This window comes from Gossypium hirsutum, chromosome D09, assembly GCF_007990345.1.
Source record: "Gossypium hirsutum isolate 1008001.06 chromosome D09, Gossypium_hirsutum_v2.1, whole genome shotgun sequence".
Lineage (NCBI taxonomy): Eukaryota > Viridiplantae > Streptophyta > Magnoliopsida > Malvales > Malvaceae > Gossypium > Gossypium hirsutum.
This window is the reverse complement of record NC_053445.1, coordinates 42264861-42284194: the sequence shown is the minus strand read 5'-3', so window position 1 is coordinate 42284194 and position 19334 is coordinate 42264861. Positions and strand designations below refer to the sequence as shown.

The 19334-nt window shown below is 30.5% G+C and overlaps 1 protein-coding gene across 1 annotated transcript; it reads left to right on the top strand.

Moving 5' to 3' along the window:
• Positions 1–5607: 5607 nt before the first annotated feature.
• Positions 5608–8800, top strand: LOC107892531 (myb family transcription factor PHL5). Its single transcript, XM_041100726.1, has 7 exons — positions 5608–6845; positions 6918–7014; positions 7117–7193; positions 7295–7334; positions 7783–7828; positions 7997–8066; positions 8276–8800. Exons 1-7 carry the CDS (start codon positions 6429–6431, stop codon positions 8477–8479), a joined length of 951 nt encoding a protein of 316 aa, XP_040956660.1. The 5' UTR covers positions 5608–6428; the 3' UTR covers positions 8480–8800.
• The last annotated feature ends 10534 nt before the right edge of the window (positions 8801–19334 follow it).

The following is a 19334-nucleotide window of genomic DNA, read 5'->3' as shown; positions in this document are numbered from 1 at the left end:
TAGTCTTATATTTTGTAAAAATTGAGAATTTAGTCCTTATACATTTATTTGATCAATTTTAGTCCCTGTATTTTTTCAAAATTTGAAATTTTAGTCTTGGCCCAAACAGTAGCGGTTAAATTTATTTGATTAAATCCAATTACTAGTCCTGTATTATATGTACAATTGTAGATTTAGTCTATTTTCTCCAATTTGGTCATTTTAAGTCATTATACTCTTCGATTTTTGAAATTTCAGTCTTAATGCAAATGACAGTCGATAATCCATTAACTAGATTTTTAGTGGGTAATATGTGAGAATAATAAGTTGACATAATATTACAGATACAATAATATGTTTGGCGCATCAAATTTTAAAAATAACATAAATTTACTCAATGAATTTAACAGTTATTATTTAGTAATGACTGAAATTTTAAAATTTAAAGAACATAAAGACTAAAAGTAACCAAATTAAATTCATAACATAAAGAATAATAACAAAATTTAACCGAATTTTAATCATTTCAAGCATAAGTAAAATAAGCAAATGAGAAAAAAAATTGAAAACAAACAAATAAATAAAAGGCTGGCCCAAAAAGAAAAAAGACAAATAAATAAATAAAGTAGGGGCAGGGCGGTCAACTGAATGGGGTGCCTGTCCCTCCGAAGTTTGAAGGGGCAAATACAATGTTTTTCGTTTTAAAATATCCCATTTGAGTTGCAAATACAATGTTGCTTCTTAATACTTTCATTCCATTGGTTTTATTTAATTTTGTTTCTAATTAATGCTTATCTGTTTATTAATTAATACCCAAAGTCTTTATTATTATTTTGAGACCATCGATCCAATCATCCTTCTTGTCATTACATTTTTTCTCCCCCTAAACAAACTACACATTTTCTTCACTTGTGTTGTTCTATTAATTGAATTTCGACTAATTGAAATGAATAAATTAGGTCTAATTGTTTTACCATATTGTTCCAATTTGAGATAAAAAAAAATAAGATTTTTTAAGTGTCTACTTAAATTTGATATTTTTCATTATTTTAATATGTGTATTATGTTAATACATATATTTTACTTGATACTTAAATAATAATAATAATAATAAATAAATTATTTTAGCACAAGTCAAAATCGTCGCTCGTCCGTCGTCTTCGTCTTTCCTTTATCATTCGACGTCCCAATTATGTCTTTAACTACATTCAATAATTTGAATATGCAAACATTCTGATTTTTAACAAAGACATCATTAAAGAAAATTTCATCAAACGAATCTCTCAACCTTAACCTTATAGCCCCCTACCCTAGGAATCCCTGATCCAAAACACAACTATTTGTCAAAATTCTAACCATTTTCTATCTACCTTACTAATGGCTATTAAGCAAAACCTTAACAATTCATCATCTAATTACAATGGGTTTACTAAACACTACCTTTTTCACCTAATATTCTAATTATAATCGAAAAGAAAGAGTTCCTGAAAACGGTTCAAAGCTCTCGGCAATGGAGAGAAACATGCAAAGTTTTTCTTCCTTCTTGTTTTGGTTTTTCCGTTTGATGAGAATGAAGATGACCACTTCGTTTTTCATCTTTTATTTCTTTTATTATTATGTTAAATTATATTATAATAAATCCTATGGTTGATAATGGCTTAGGAAACGGCTAGTAGAGATGGATGGATGAGATCAATTCTTTCCACCAACTTATTTCAATTATGGTTAAATTATCTTCATGCCCTTGGTTAAATTGCACATTAAGGACTTACTTAAACTCTCATCCAATCTCTCTAGTTTAGGCATCTTTCAATTTAGTCCTTATTCACTAGTTACTAATTTATCTAACTAATTACTTAATAATTTTATTCCCTAATTTTGTATTCATCTTGTCACAGCTTGATTAAAATTTCCAGAACAATTTGGTTTAAGAAATTAGATCCCAAAATCAAATTTTTCCAACATCAACGAAAAACAAGTTGTTATACTAAATTAAATTATGAAAATTTTAGACAATTTGAAAATGCCTAAGATGCTAGCCTTGTAGATCTGTTTGATAGAGGCAAATCGAGTTATTTTAATTGTGAAAAGAACATTAAAATCGCAATATTAAAAAAAATTATTGCAACTATTCTAACGAAATCTCATTTTTCCTAAAAATAACAGTTTGTATCAAAATCGAATTTCCAAAATTAATGCTTAAATCTTGAACATAGCATCTATTTTGAAGCTACTAAGGATATTCTTAAACGATGACTTCATGATGCATTGGAAGATTGAACCTATCAAGTGAGTTAAGGGTTTCAATAGAATGAAGAAGGCAACCCCTTTGCTTATGTTCCAACGAGCACTAAAAAGAATGTTGAATCATATTTGTCAATATATTTCGATATTCTGCTTGATTAATAGTTTTATATGCCCATTTTAACTTATAAAGTTGCAAAAAAAAAAGAGAGTATGAAAACATACAGTTTTTGGTGCATATTAAATTTTTGAATTAATAATTTTAAACTTCATATTATATAACGAAGAAGAAGGTTAACACTTGGAAAATTTTTGGTGCATATTAAATTTACTCATTTGTGAAATTAAAAAAAAAAAAAAGTACAATTTTAGATTAAAGTGATCGTGTTTCGTTTGCATATAATTATTACACAATTATAATTACAAATAATACACATATAAATTAAATATTATAAAGTGTAATAAAATTTATAATTGAAATATATTCAAAATTAAATTAAATAATTCTAAAAAAAACTCGTAGAAAGTGAGATTTAAGATTTGCAAACACTGCTACGGCCTCGTTAACAATTATGTTTTGTTATAATCTATAAACTTTAAAATTAAACAAGAAATTGAAACTTTTGCCGCTAGATGTCTCCAGTTCGTAAAAACAACAAGTCTTTTAAAAATGACATATAGGAAAGTACAAGAATGATTGGCAATAAATAAAGGGAGGAAGTGATCATTAATGTGATTGATATTATTTTATTGAAGGTATTATAATAATTCCATCCTAATCTAGAAGCTGAGTTGTCCTGGTTTTATCCTCGTTTATGGTGGCCTTGCTGCACTCTTGAAAATGCCACCTTCTTCTCATTTTTCATTTTGTTTCATTCGTTGTTTAGATGTGATGTGGGGAATGGGGAGTCTCCCATTTCTATTTTTATTTCTTAAAACTTGATTATGTGGGAGCTTTGTTGTATTTTCCTTTCCCTGTTTTGTATTATGATTTTTTTATTATTATCTTATGATCCAAATTTTATATGCTAATTAAACATTCCAAATTTGGAAATTCTTAAACATTTCAGACTTGAAAATTTTTCAACATCAGTTGGGAGATAACATTGAGTCTTTAGTTTCATTATAGTATAAGTAAAAATTAAAAATTAAAAATTAAAATATTAGCATATTGATTTTAAAAAATTAATTTTTTTTAAGTGGTAAGTTTTTTCTCCATTGTTTTGCCCCGAGGTGGTGCTATCCAACCTTTTTCTCTCTCCCACTAATTTTCTCTTTCGTTTTTTTCTCTCATAAACTCCATGTGCCATTCTCTTTTTTCAGTTCACAATCTATCTTGTGGGTATCTTTGTTGTCTCCACAAACTGTGACAGACAGATAATGGTGCATGTCATCGTTGAAATTCCACCAACCACCAGCAGTTTTTTTTTTTGAAAAATGAGTGGCTCTTCGTTGGTTTATTAAGCTATTTTTGTTTTAAGAGTATTTTAGATTAATAAATAATTTCACAAGTCGGTTTGGACTCAGGGTCTCTTGAGTTTTATATTTTTTTTCCATTGTTCAATAAGTCTTCACTTTTAAAAAATTTTATATGCTCTTATAGCACGTTTATTAGTCTTGCTTTTAGAGACGATTTTTTTGTCATCCTCCCCAATTTGGTAGATGCTCAGTTCTTGTGCTGAATTTATTTGCCCATCGCTTTGGACCATTTTAGGCTGATTGTCTTAACGTGACAGTTAATTGCGATCACTCTAGATATGTCGTACTTGAGTTGTGACAAAGTCGATTATCAATGTGCTATAATAATCTATTGATGTTGAGGTTGAAGAACTTGTCATGTTGATAGAACTTGTCTTTCACCGTCAAAAACAGTGTTTGTTGTTTTTTCTTTTACCCAATTTATATGATCCCATTCATGAAATAAATTAATGAATTTTTTATTTTAAAAAATAAATAAAAATATTAAGATTTTTTAAATTCCAAATTTATTAAATGTGACTCCTTACAAGTGTTAGAAAGAACTAATTGGAATTAAATTCGATTTTTAGATATATTATATATCATATCTTTAAAGGGCTATAGCATTCAGATTACTATAATTTATGCTTTAAATGTAGGGTTATGACAATTATATTAAAAATAAAAATAAAAATATAAGGATAAATAACAACTCTACGTGTGTAAGTCTTTTATTCCATGCACTAATTTTAGGATTTAAACTTTAAATTTATCAAATACCAATTCTTAAAAATAATAATAGGTTTAATATAATATTTAATATTTAAATTTGACATTTTTATATTAATTTGGTATCCATTTTTTTCAACATGATACCTTAAATAGACAAATGTGATATAAGTTACCTCAACATACAAATAGTGATTGTTTTTTAATGAAGTAGCATAAATAGTCCATATATGATTTATATGTGGCATATATATATTGATTAAAAAATAATACTATCAATAAATTTGGATAATTTATATCACTACTTGTCAACTTGAGATATTACATTGGAATCCAAAAGGAAAAAAATATGTATATAGAGAAAAACTGATTTTAGGGTTGAGATTTTATTATTGTGGGAGGGAAGAAAATGAAGTGGTTGAAAGACGAAAGAAAGAAAGAGTTTTTAATTTGGGTGTGGTAATTGTTGAATAATATATGGCGGCGTCTTATTAAGGGCATGCATGCCTCAGTTGAAACCTGAAACCCCAAAATCCTTGGGTATTTTAAGACCTGTGTGTCTCGGCTCTTTCTCAAAATTGCTCCTTTGGTGTTTTGAAAAAGCTATTTTTATATTTCCAATTACTTCCCCGGACAAGCACAGACGGAGCGAAGCGTTTCGGTCAGTCAACATATAATAACATATATATTCATTTTCTATTTTTAGAAGTAACTTTTATTCACTATTTAGTCAACAATTATTTTATTTTTCGCTGCGGTATTTACATTTTTAATTTATTTTTATATTTAAGCTATAATTTTATATCATTTATTTCAAAAGTATCATTTATTATTTGTTGTGTTTTTTATGGATTAGTATTGAATTTTTTAGATAAACTGAACCAAAATAATAATTCAAGCATTAAAATAAATAATACGTCCCTTCTCAATAATTTTATTTCATTTTTCTCTTTCGATATCTTTTTTGACCACTTTCGTGATAGTTATAATGACGGTTTAGATAAATTGGATTATTTTTTTTTCTAAAAGCTACTTAATTTTTAGTTTTTTTTGTCCATTCTATTTTCTTTAAAAGCTGCAATAGTTTTAGTTTTGTTTCTAATTGTATTTTACGATATATACTTGATCTACTAAAGCAAGTATGTTGTTAGTATTATTAGGAGGCCTTTTTATTAGAGAGTATTATGATGGTGATCGTAAGATTGAATTCTGAGATGATTATGAGAAGTATTATCTAAGACTTAGTTTTTATGCATCACTTATTTCATGAGGTCTATTTGAGGCCTATTGCAATAGTTAATTAGTTGACTGAGTTTGTCATTTGAGTGATTTCATGATGACGAGACTAAGTTGTAGTTATTAATAGTTGCTCAATATGATGTATCTCTTAATTTCTAAACCTTTCAATATTGTAGTTATTGTCAATTTATTTTTCTCCTTTTTTAGGCTTTATTTTTTTGAACATTGGTATTTGTACAAGAGCTTGTAGTACTGTTTTATTTATTGGTCGTTTGTACTATATGTCATGTTTATGTATATTTTATATTAATGAAAATATTTTTCTTCAAAATGGAAAAAAATTTCAATTATAAACCAAGCCTTATTTTTTTTTTTACTTTTAGTATTAATGTACATATATTATGTTATTACAACTCCACAATATTAAAGGGATTACAAATTTTGAGATTTAAAATCTAAAAATATGAATGCTTTAAGCTTATCAATATTTATATATTTGTATTTGTGTTTACATTCATATTTATATTAATATCTTAAACCTGGAGTCATTGGGGGGTATGAAAGAGAAATTCTCTACCATACATCTTTAATTCAACACTGCCATGGTTGGTTATGCTTCAACCCCTTTTCTTTGATCTTTGCACGTATTCTGGGTGGCTTTTAATCTTTTAAGCCGTTCATAATAGAAGGAAATGAGATACAGTTTCCTATTTATGCATCCCAATTGAACAGTAGATTCAGAAAATTGCATCTATTAGCTGCTGTGGTTAAGATTGTCAATGAACACCAAGAGGACTGATTGCCAAGAGCTAGCAAGGCAGAGCCTTGGATTCAACAGGAACTGCAACCTTCAACCTGCCATGGAGGGAGTGCCACAACAGCTAAATCCCGGATCATCATCATCCAATCCAATTATGAGCGGTTTCCACACCCCAGCATATGCCTTTAATGCAACTGAAAGACGCATTCAATTGGATACTTCTTCTTACTGCCCCCAACACAACATTTACTCTTCCATTGAATCGATTGCTCAAGATGAACCCAACTATGATTTCAGAAATACATTGCAGTCCTTGGTAAAATCACAAATTTGTTTCGACCAATACCAGAAATCCTTTGAAAGATCCTATAAATTTCCAGGCAGCAACGCTAAAACTCACTTTTCCTTTCCTTCCCGAGTAAATCAGGATCAAAGGGTAAGTAATTTGCTTTTTTCTTTTTCTTAATAGAAGAATTTGTGTTGAATATCTCCAACTGTTTCCTTGCAGGCTTATTGTAATAAAAGTAACAAAACACGAATAAGGTGGACACAGGATCTTCATGAAAAGTTCGTGGAATGTGTTAAACGTCTGGGAGGATGTGAGAGTAAGTAAGAGTATGATTATTACTTGGTTATATCTTGAGAAATTTCAATATCTGCCATCATTTTAGTTTACTCATTACTTTTTGGTATCATCGTCTTAACAGAGGCAACCCCAAAGACAATTCTGAAACTAATGGATACTCAAGGTTTGACCATCTTTCATGTCAAAAGCCATTTGCAGGTATTTTTTTAATTTCTTAAAAAACAACTTTGGGTGTTGAATGTTGACCATAATGCTAATATCTGGATTTGTTTCCTTTTGATTTCTGTCTTAACTTGCAGAAATACCGTACTGCAAGATACATGCCAGAATTTACACAAGGTATTCTAAATAAACAACATAAACTCCCATAACGAGTGTTAAAAAGCTTAATTCAAATGTTCTAACTCTGATCCCAATTGGGCAGATATTATTATAACATTAATGTAGTATAAATTTCAGTCGATTGCTTTTAGTCGTTTAATTTTTTGAATAATAGCATTGTCTCTTAGCCCCTTTGGATGTTCACAAGCAGATGGCAGCCTTTTTATTTTGAGTATAGGTGAATGTGGATATGTGTCCTATCATACCCATACCAAGTATACTCAATTTTTCTAGATTTATCCATATATTATTTGAAAGACGATACTAAATATCCATGTCTTAATGTATGTCGAACACAAGTGGTAGACACGATTTTGTGAAATATAAATTGTGTTAGACTTAAATAGAAACTTTATATATATACATGCAGACTGATAATACCCTTTTCATGTTGCATGGAAACCAGAGGGAAGAACAAGCACAACTGATTTAACTCAGATTGATGTCAAAACGTAAGCTTCCTAACTCCTTGACTCTCTCATTAGTATTCTATCAATCCAAATACATCTCCCTTTCTTTTTTCCCTGAAATTTACCATCAAATTGTTTTCGTATTCTAATGCTACATGTTCTAGACTGCAATTTGATAACAATGTATGCAATGTGTCGAGTGTTTGGCAGTGGTTTGCACCTGACGGAGGCATTGCAACTTCAGTTAGATGTCCAAAGGCGTCTTAACGAACAATTAGAGGTACACCATTCGCCTTCAGCATCTTATCTGGATATTTTTATTCTATTGTCTCTAAAACAAACTCTACACATATTGGAATGTGAACATGGGTTATAAATCTTCGGAAATTTAGTATACTCATTTTGGACACGAATATTCATGAATCCAAGACTTGGGTTTATTCTGGATATTAACTTGTTTTAGATTATTGACATTTTTTGACTTTACAGTTTCAGCGAAATTTACAGTTGAGAATTGAAGAACAAGGAAGGCGACTAAAGATGATGATTGATGAGCAACAGAAGGCAAATGAAAGTCTCCTAAAAAACCAAGGTGTGGACATCAAACCCTATGAACATGATCCATCATTTGGCGACCTTGATTCCTCAATTGCAGAAACTTCAGAAAATGTGCTAACTTCCGGTCCATGTTAGAGCCTCGAAAAGACTGTCAAATCCAATGCAAAGCCATTCCTGGCATGTCAACAAAGCACAACAACAAGACTGTCAAAACTAAAACATAATAATAATACAAATGAGTTTCAACCATGACTTCAACCACTCAAGATTATGGACAACTGAATGTGTGTTCAATTATTTACTTAATAAATACTTTGCCCTAGAACTCTTTTTTTTTTCTTTCCTTTAATAGTTTGCCAGTAATAAAGTTAAATGAAGTTAGAATTTTTTTTTCTTTGATAAACAATTAATATATCTTTTGTTCGAAGGAAAATAATATTTATATTTTGTATTGGATATACTGTTAGTATATAAATACATATCTATTTATTTTAAAGTTTTATTAATGAGGTGGTTATATGATTTATTGATAATGTATAGATTTATATATCCACAATGTATCAAAACCCAAATTGAAGTTTAAATTGTTTGATAAATAGGTGAAGAAATTTCTAAAACTTAGAAGAAGCTTGTTTCATTTTGGTTGTTTATCTTTTGTTTTAATTAATAAAATACATGCTTTGCATGTATAGGGTAAAAGATGTAATTCAAAATAAGTTTAAATGCCAAAAAATCTAGTGTAAGATAATTAAAAAAAATCAAGTTACTAATTAAAAACTGTAATCAATTGAGTTCCTAATAGAAAGTTATCAATCAATTAAACTTTGAAATATAGTTTTTCGTTAAAGCCTTTGACAAGCCGTTAAGTAATTGTCGAGGTAGGTTGTGTGATTCTATGTTAAGTGGCATTCAACAATGCCCACTACAAACTGGCATAGAGGTAGTGATGATACTTGTCATATTTGAGTTGACAATTTTATGCAGCAAAATCTTGAGACTAGTTATTGTGTTAATATTTTGAAGATATTGTAGTCCATATATGGAAACCAATCCGTGGTTAGTGAAGATTGGATTAGATTCGAATGAATCAAGACAATCCTTATTTTGTGGAGAATTGGTCAGGATTGTAATGTTGATTATGGAAGGTCATATCTTTATCAAATTATGCTTTTTTGATTGAAATTGCTATTTTCAAGGACTTGCTTTGTATTCGTTTAGTTTTTATGTTAGTATGAAATTGATAGATGCAACAAGGCTTGTTTAGGTTATGTATGAGAGCATATTGAGAGCACTTGTATTTGTTCATTGAGGAACTATTTTTTGTGAGAGTGCAAATTAAATTGTAAACATTAAGTGTCTACTGCTCAAATTCTCAGAGGGGGATTTAGAGTTAAGTGTTCTAGTCTTTCGGTACAAATGTGAGATCTTTATACTTGAGCAGCGATAAAGTGTGATTCACTTGTTCTATTATGGATTAAAGATAGTGAAATTGCTCACTAAGTTAGGCTTCACAGATGTAAGGAACCCAAACTATAACATCCCTTAGCTTGTTAGGAAACCATGGAGTATATCATTCAGCCAAATAGACCGCCCAACGAACTAGGGCATTACTAACGAATTCAAATCATTCAGCTTAACTTAAAAAATTTGGAAAAACAGTTATGAAGATTTTCCTTAGCATAAAAGCCAATTTTCTTCTTTCATTAGATAACGCATCTTTAGAGAAAATAATAAAATTTATAAAAGAAAAATATATTTTCAACTACTATCTGGTTATGACGTTTATATCGAAATCATAAAATTTATGATCAACAATTCAAGAAGGTTTGGCATACACCTTTAAAGAATGAACAATTCTCTTTTATGATAAAAATGATACAAATGACGTAGTTAATTGTAAAATTTAATTACAAAACATATGTATACGCCATCCGCCACATTGTCATGCATGATACAAAAAAAAAGAAAGACAAATGGCTCACTCGCAGATGCAGCTCTGGCATAGTCCCTTTCTATTGATCTTCTTCTACAACAAAACGCCTGAGAAAGAAAAGTAACAGAGTAAGTTCATTTGAACTTAGTGAGTTCCAAATAGACACAAAACAAATACAAGAACATCAATAATCCACAAGCAACAGTACTCATGAGAATTACAAATATTTCATAAGACTTAGTCCTACAGACACAATATGCTGATTCATTAGTCGCAGTCTCTGACGAAAACACTTCACCAATTTAAACATAATGCCCATAGTATCCAGGCAGACACATACCACCAACTTATACTTACCTCTCACAATCATGTTAGCTTAAATGTGACCTATCCTTGTGCCAGACTCAGACTCACATTTCAGAATCAGAATCACATATCCATCGTTTTCATATTTGTATTCACCATAATGTCCTTGTTAAATTGAACATGTGTTCTCTTGCAAGGTTGGGTCGTGATTTGCCTGTCTGGTTTGCAATATAGCTGCCCTACCGGAGGCATCACAAATAAATTTTCTTTCTATATTTTCACATATCACAAGTTGACTGGTACTGAGCTTGTGCAACAAGGAGGGTACTTTACATCGACAAGGTCCATATTCACTCATACACACTAGTTGACCACACACGCAACCAAACACCATGTATCGGCCCATTTACAGAAGAAATAATTTATCGTACACAACTAACATATCATAGAATTTTTCATAACTCAAAAGAAGTAAGAAGGGACTCACCAGCAAACTTCAGAACAAAATCTACTCTATTGGTCATTTGCCTCGATTGCTCAGACTTTCACTAGCTTCTTGAGCTAAATAAGAAACAATTATAATCATTAGACTATTTTCCTGCTATAACTTAATCATGTATGCACTAATGCAAAAACGTAAGTTCCCTCGTTGTCATCCTAAAGGTTTTCCAGGAATTACCAGTAAGCTGGTACTTATCAATGGCGTTTTACTAGCTACTGAAAACCTTCATCGTCTTCTCTAGCGAAGATAACTTAAAATTTTCTAAAGACTAAGGGAAGAACTCAGAGAAAAACAAAGGTGAAACATGCTAGTTATCGACATCCCTATATAGCACAGACAGTAGGGACAAAGCTTAGTGGAAAGGTAAAAAAATCCCACTATCGCCCTATATTCCGAGAATATGCTTGCCTAATCATCTATACCAAACATAACTACTACCACTAATAAATTTTGTGAGTAGTAAAACGTTACTTGTACACTAAAATAAGTCAACCAAACAAGTCATTTAGTACCTAAACACATCAAGTTGTCATCAACAGTATTCTAGTTCAATTCCAACTAGTTCTCAACTAAACTCTACCGAGTCGTCATTTTCTTGCTAAAATACGAAAAATAATTCTATCGCTCTGCGAACTAACAAGTTCGCTTAAAGTATTTAGAGTTGGCGGGTTGTCTCACAAAAGAGTTCGCCAAATGGCGAATTTCAATGACGCGTTTCGCAAAAAGGGCGTACTATCAAATCCACGCAATACGCCACCCAGACATTGAACAGACGATTCACCAATCTCATCCTTTTTCTACCCTAGCTTAATCAAATATACGCCAAACAACATATCGATACGGTCTATAATGGGCGGGCTGTTACACGAACTATGTAAACAAATCTTAGCATTCTTTGTGTTTCTGTTTGCACATTTTTTGTAGTGCCAAGCCGTAGTGGCCACTACAATCAAACACATCCATTAACTGTTTTTTCATTCAACAAACAACAACTATAGGTAGCCACAATTGGTATTAGAGCTTAACATTTAATGTATCTAGTGGTGATTCCTGGTGTTGTTGTTTGTTGAAAATAGAAGGATCTTGAATAACCCATCCCCTTATGTTAGAAAGTGATAATTATCTCTACTGGAAGGCTAGAATGAAAGTCTATATCAAGTTTGTTGATGAGAGGGTATATCTTTTTATTCTCACTAGCTAACAAGCTCCTACTATCAATTCTAAAGTTGGAAAGATTCTTAAAATTGGAGTTAAGTGGACAACTGAAGAAAAGAGAGTTGTTAATGCTAACTCTAAAGTCATGTATGTCATATCTGTGGCATTGACTTGCAATAGTTCAAACGTGTTGCCAAGTGTACTATTGGAAAGGAAGCATAAAAATTTCTTTAAATTGCTCATGAGGGAAGAAATATTGTTAAGCAATCCAAGATGTGAATGCTAATGACTAAGTTCAAGGCTCTAAGAATCCAAGATTATGAAATTATTGGCAAGTTTTATGTAAAATTGTGTGATTTGCCTAACTAAGTGTTTGCCCTTGGAAAAGAGTATTCCAACTCTAAACTTGTGACAAAGGTTCTAAGGTCACTACTGGAAAGGTTCTCGATTAAGGTAATTGCTATAATAGACGTCAAAGATTTGGGTAACTTGAAAATTGATGAGTTGATTGAATCTCTACAAACTTTTGAGATGAACTTGGATGAATATAAAAAATGTAACAGCCCAATTTTCAGTAGTGTCAGAACAGTTATTTGAGATCACTAAATTCGATGAAAAAGTTAAAAAAATTTATTAATTAATAATTATAAGTTAAGCGTGATTTTAGAAATATTTTTGAATTAGTGCATTTTTTGATTTAAAAGAAATTATTAGGTTATTTGGGTCGAAAATGATGTATCGAGACCTCGATATTATAAACTGAGTCGTAAATATTTTTATAAATATTTACGGAGTGTCATTAGGGTAGTATTAAAGTTTCGTTAAGAAATTTTAATGTTCCGATGGTTAATTGATTAAAAAGATCGAATTGAAAAAATAATGTATTCCCGGGACTTCGTTCCGATAAATCAGACTCGTAAATATTTATTATAAATATTACGAAGTTAGTTGTGTAGTTAATTAGGTTTTAATTAAGTGAATTTGTCTAAATTGAGGTTAATTATGAAAAAGGATTGAATTGCAATAAAGACAAAAGTTTAATTATAGATTAAAGAAAAGTTAAAAGGACCAAATAGGAAATTATGCCTTTTTCTAAAGTTGAGGCGGTCTAACATTGAAAAACCAAAGATATTTTTAATTTAAAATATATATTATATTAAATTTACTTAATTAATAAGTATGTTTTTATATTATATTATTGTTAATATATTATATTATATTATATTATATTATATTATTATATATATATATATAACAAAAGAAAGAATAGAAATGAGAAAGAAAGAAACAGAGAAGCATAACGAAATTTGAGAAAGAAAAAGAGAAAGAAGAAAAAGAAAGAGAACCACGGCTTAGGGGTTTCAAAAGTTCCAAATTCAATTGGTAAGTCAATTTAGTCTTTTTTTCTTGTAATTTTGATATTTTTGGAATCCTAGAACAAAATACTACTTGATTTAAGTTGAAATTTTGAAAGTTAGTAAATTTTTAGATGTTGTTTATGTTGAATAAATTGAAGAATTAGGGATTAAATTGATTGAATTTCAAGTTAGAAGTTAGTAAAAGGTTGATTTGTAAAATAAATTATAGGCTTGGAATTAATAGGGACTAAATTGAGAGAATTTCGAAATTAGGGATTTATGGTGAAAATGAAGAGTTAAAATGAGTTTATAGTAAGAATTAAGAGAGAATATGGAGTTAGATTGGGAAAATAAAATTAGTATTGATAAGGGATTAAATTAGAATTTAATTAAAGTTTAGGTATAAATAGAAATATTTTGATGAAATTGTGTATTAATGATTTTTAATTGTTTAATTACATAGCTAATGTTGTGCAAGAGTCATTGTCCGAGAAAAGAAAGGAGAAGGTGGACAAGGAGTGATTCGAGAAAATTTCGGTTAGTATTACCATAATTCGAATTTAATTATTAATTGTTATAATTTAAATTAATATACATGATAAGCAAATTGAGGTAAGTATTATGATTGAATTGAATAAAAAAATACGTATTGGTATTGAATTTATTAATAGTAATTGTTGAATTTTGAATAATATGTTTAATAAAAAAAATGAGGTGAATATCAATATTGAATTAAATGATATTGAATTGTTTGTGAATTGAAATAATAGATGTTTTGAATTGATTGAATATTTGAAATTGTTGTGGAAATGAATTTGAAATTGGAAAAGTAAAATAATACCCTATTAACTTATCGGACTAGATTGGATACAAATGGCATGCCATAAGATTTGTGATGTGATGAGGAGATTTGTAGTTCGGCCGAGAAGATGATTTTGTTATTATATGCTTCGGTTTATCCAAAGAGGCATCTAATGCCTTATTGGTGTGTTTGGGAGGATATGATATATTGGTGTGTTAAGGAGGATTTATATTATTCCGGGTGTGTTAGGTTGGATATTCTGGTGTGTTTGGTTGGATCCGTGTATCCATCAAGGTCCGAGTCTTGTTAATAGGGGTAAATAATTGAAATGAGAAATTTTGAATAAGTGTGATTGATTGAGCTATAGAAAGAAATGAGAAAGTGAAATTGTGAATTGATATGTGAATTGGAAATCGAGATATGAGATTTGAAGATATGAACCCAAAGTTCATGATGTGATTAAGATTAAATTTTTGTTATATGATATTAGTGAATACAAATTGCAATAGAATTGATATTGAATATGAATTGAAATGAACTATTGAAATGAGATGTGAAAAATCCAATGAAATTGAGATAGTGAAATATTGTTTATTGTTATTAATGATCAAGTTGATTTAAAGTATGAGATAAATAATGAATAATTGTAGACATTAAATAAAAATGTATATAATTTATCGATTAATGTTATAAATTTGAATTATGGTAATACCACTGAGTATTCCCATACTCAAAGTACGGTTGTTTCCGTGTGCGGGTTAGTAGAAAGCCAGTGTACGGTCCAGCATCCAGAGCAATCCTGACCTCAGAGAAATTTTAGTGATGTACCTTTCTTTTGATAATGCGGCATGTATCTAGGTGATGTATTAATTAAAGTACGCTATGTATGTTATTTATTTGTGAATTAGTTATAAGTTATCCGATATGTCTGATAATACTCCATAACCCTGTTTCGGTGACAGTTTGGGGTTAGGAGGTGTTACAAAGAGTAGGTCAAAGGGGGAAATAAATATTGCTCTTTAGGTGGCTGATGATGAGACTAGTCCTAAAGCCATCGACATAAAAGAACTTCAAGAGCAGATTGCACTGCTTACTCATAATTTTAATAAGGCCTTTAAGAAGCAATTTGGAAGATTCAAGAAGTTTGATGATTCGAAGAACACTTCTAAAACTAAGAGTAAAGGTGTTGTTGTCAAGGAAGAAGCGGAAAAAGAAAAGAAAAAAGACATCTAGTGCCATGAATGCCTTGGCTACGGTCATATTCAGGCTGAGTGTGCAAACACTTTTAAGAAGAAAAAGAAGTCTTTATGCATGACCTAGAGTGATGAAGACACCTTTAGTAAGTCTAAATTTGATAAGGACCAAGTGAACATTTATGTAGCCTTTACTTCAAATGCAGTTTCTGGTTTAGAGGCTAAAATAGATAATAACTCAAATGGTGGTTCTAAAGGAGAGTTTCTGAACACGTATAAGATTATGCTGGGAGATTAGGAATAGGTGTGTGATTTTAATTCAAAATTGGCTTAAGAGAATGCTAAGAAGGAAGAAAACAAAAAACAAATTAAACAAGTTGAGGCGAATGAGTCCTTGCTTACCAAGGAACTGGACAATCTTGTCAATACCAAGAAGAAGTTAGTTGAAACAAAATTGATGCTAGAGAAATTAAACATAGGTAGCAGCAAACTGGATAAAATTTTTTCTACTGGTAAGAGTGACCCTGGAAGGAGTGGATTAGGATTTCTTGATAAAGGGAAAACCATCATAAAGAGTCCTACTAAGTTCGTGAAATGATCTAATCAAGGTGAAATTGAAGAATGTTCTACCAAGGTTGTGATGATTAAGACTGACAAGAAGGTACATACTTATTCTAAAATCATATGTCATTATTGTGGTACACCTAGGCACATCAGACCAAGGTGTTTTAAAATACTACGAGATTGAGGTGGAAACACTCTATGGCAATTGTAGTGTTATTACACGCAGCCACTCAAATTAAATAATTAAATAATTTATACAACTCAATTTTAATTTTGTTAAAATCATGACGCTTTTGCCATATTAAAATCTATTTGAAAATTAATTTAATTGTTCGAATAAATATATAATTACAATGACTATTTTATTTGATTCCCAATTTGGTTTTCAATCTAGGCTTTACCCCCACCCAAAAAAAAACTTTTATTACCTTATATTTATGTTTCATAAGTATATGAAAACATCCTAATAAAATCACCTACAAAAATAATGAAACTTATGTTTCCATTCAAATATATAGCTTTCATCGACCCATAAACATCAATGTGAATCAATTACAACCTTTTCCAAAAAGTTTGCTTATCTTCACAAGCTGAAAAACTTCACAAAATTTAGAGTATTTACAATTGTAGGCATATTGAGTATCGATTCATTCTTATGCATGTGTTTCATGGCCTTGTAGTTTAAGTAACTCATCATTTTATGCCACAATCCAGATTCATTAGTAGAACCAATATATGTTGATGAACTAGATTGATCAAGTTTAAGAAGAAAGATTTGTCTTTCATGCCGATAGTAAAGAGCTAATAGCCTGATGGATTACAAATGATGCATGCTTTGTCTTTAAGCACCAAGAATAACTCTTTTCTAGTAGTTGTCTTACAGTACAAAGATTCTGATAGTTTTATGGTACAAATAAATCTCCTTTCTAGTAGTTGTCTTACACTATAGAGATTCTGATATATTTTTGGTATAAATAAATCATCTGGAATAAGTTTTTGTACTTGACGGTGTCTCAACTACCACAACTCATCTTCCTTTAACTTTTATAAACTCACTATTACTGATTCTAACTTTGGAACAAGAAGTTTTGTTCATCTCTTTGAATAAATTGATATCTAATGCAATATGATGAGTGTATCCAACTCTCAATGAGCCATGCACTTATGGAAATTTTGGTTGCATAACATAAAGCAACACAAACTTGTTCATCTTATAGTTGTGGGATATCTGCTACTCTATTGTTTGTTGATCTTCTTGTTTTTGGATTTTATTAATGCAAACTTTCTCTATGACCAAGTTTGCAAGATTTGCACTATATATTGGTTTGTACCAGCAATATTTCTACAAATGTGTAGTCTTTTATCTCATAACTTGTTGCTCTTGCCCTCAAGTTGCATTTTGCCTTTCCCTTTGACTATAAATACACCCTCTGTCAAATCATCTTGCCTAATATCCCTGATTTTCTCTTGAACCTTGAAAGCATTTATTAGTTCTACCTCTTAAGTGAATTAACAAGATTTTTTTTCTACATCTTTATAGTATGCCATCTCCTCTCCAAGTAATCTGAACTTATTAACTATCTTCATGAGTCTATCTCTGTACTCCTTCAAAGTTTCAAACTCTTTCATCTTCTAGACTTCAAATTTTCTTTTAAGGTTGAGCACTTGCATTTGTTTGGTCCTATCATTGTTTTAAAACTCCTCCTTGATCATGTCTCGGGCTTGCTTTACAATCTCACATGCCATGATTCTAATGAAAATTCCGTTAGAATTGGATGAGACAATACAACTTTTGGCTTTGTATCTCTTTGCCTTTCTTCACTATAATTCTTTAATTGAGTCACAGTTGGATTGGCCGGAAGTTGAGGTGATTCCTTCTCATTTTCAACCACATATCAAAGATCAAAAGCACTAAGATATGTCTTCATCTTGACATCTTGTGTCTAATAGTTTCCACTCTAGAATACAAGTAGTGGAGGTAAAAAACTACTTGAAGCCATCTAACGCAGCTCATCAAAAAAACTTAAAAGGAAGAGAAAAATGTTAAAACAAGCTTTGTTGTTTCTTACCTAAAGGCCTTAACCAATAGATCTTGTATATATTTATAGTAATAAACCTTATCTAAACCATATTCAAACTATATCATAATTATGATTCTTAAACAATCATTTTTTTCCCACATCATCATTATTCAAAGCATAATCTTCATCTAACTCTTAATCATCATCGTCATCCTAAAATTTATCTAAAATCTACATTATGATTGGTTTCCAAAAGATAATAAATTTAGTTAAACAAAACTATTAACAATTACTGCAAAATTTTAATTAGTGAAGCTTTATATTCAACATGTATTTTACTCTTATGCTACCGTAACTCAATACTTAAAATGAGATAAAATGTCCAAAATGAGAATACAACCCACATATATTTAAAGATCATATTTGCTCATGTTTAAAAATGTATTCAACACTGATTTTTTTGAGTCTGTTTATTTTCATGCTAAAAATTGAAGAAATCACGAGATTGGTGTCAATGCTTTACTTACTGAGATAGTCACCAACGGTAGATTTAGTGATGGACCATGAGTTAAAGTGTACTGAATTCATGTTTCAAGCTTAATTTTGAATGTCTGAACTAATACATTCAGATAAAAGCGCTCGAGATCATGTAAAAGAAGAGTTATCGTTTATTATATGTTCATCGAGTTGTAGTTCTTATCGGATTCGATTTCTTATGTGATTAAACTAGCAATCCTTTTTTTTGTGTGTGTGCGTGTGTGTATCAACCTTAACTTCTGTTGTAGTCTCTTTCCAGATTTCATCAACTTCCCGAATTCGACCACAGTTGCCAGATGTGGCTTGCAGGCCACTATGACCGACATAAGAAACCACCACTAGGATCGTTGTTATCCTCCGGTCATGCCTATCTGGCTCTCTTCTTCAATTATTGGTTAGATTCTATGGATGAAAAAGATTTTAAAATTTTCGTAATTCCAAGAGGGGAATGGTAGAGAAAGCAACAGTAGAGATGGTGGGAGCTTTATCATGGATTTCAAAGCTTATCCGAGGCGTTCAGGGTGGCCAACACCAAGATCATTGGAGCACATCATTAAAACATCACTAGCAAGCTTCACTTGGAATCGTCATTGACTCAAGCTCTCTCTCTCTCTCCAAT

What these genes read in the sequence shown, in the direction of transcription:
- LOC107892531 (XM_041100726.1), top strand. Translation starts at nt 6,429, where the DNA reads ATGAACACCAAGAGGACTGATTGCCAAGAGCTAGCAAGGCAGAGCCTT. An exon ending in ACGTCTGGGAGGATGTGAGA is followed by an intron (nt 7,015 to 7,116) that starts GTAAGTAAGAGT and finishes TCGTCTTAACAG; the next exon opens with AGGCAACCCCAAAGACAATT. An exon ending in ACTCAGATTGATGTCAAAAC is followed by an intron (nt 7,829 to 7,996) that starts GTAAGCTTCCTA and finishes AGTGTTTGGCAG; the next exon opens with TGGTTTGCACCTGACGGAGG.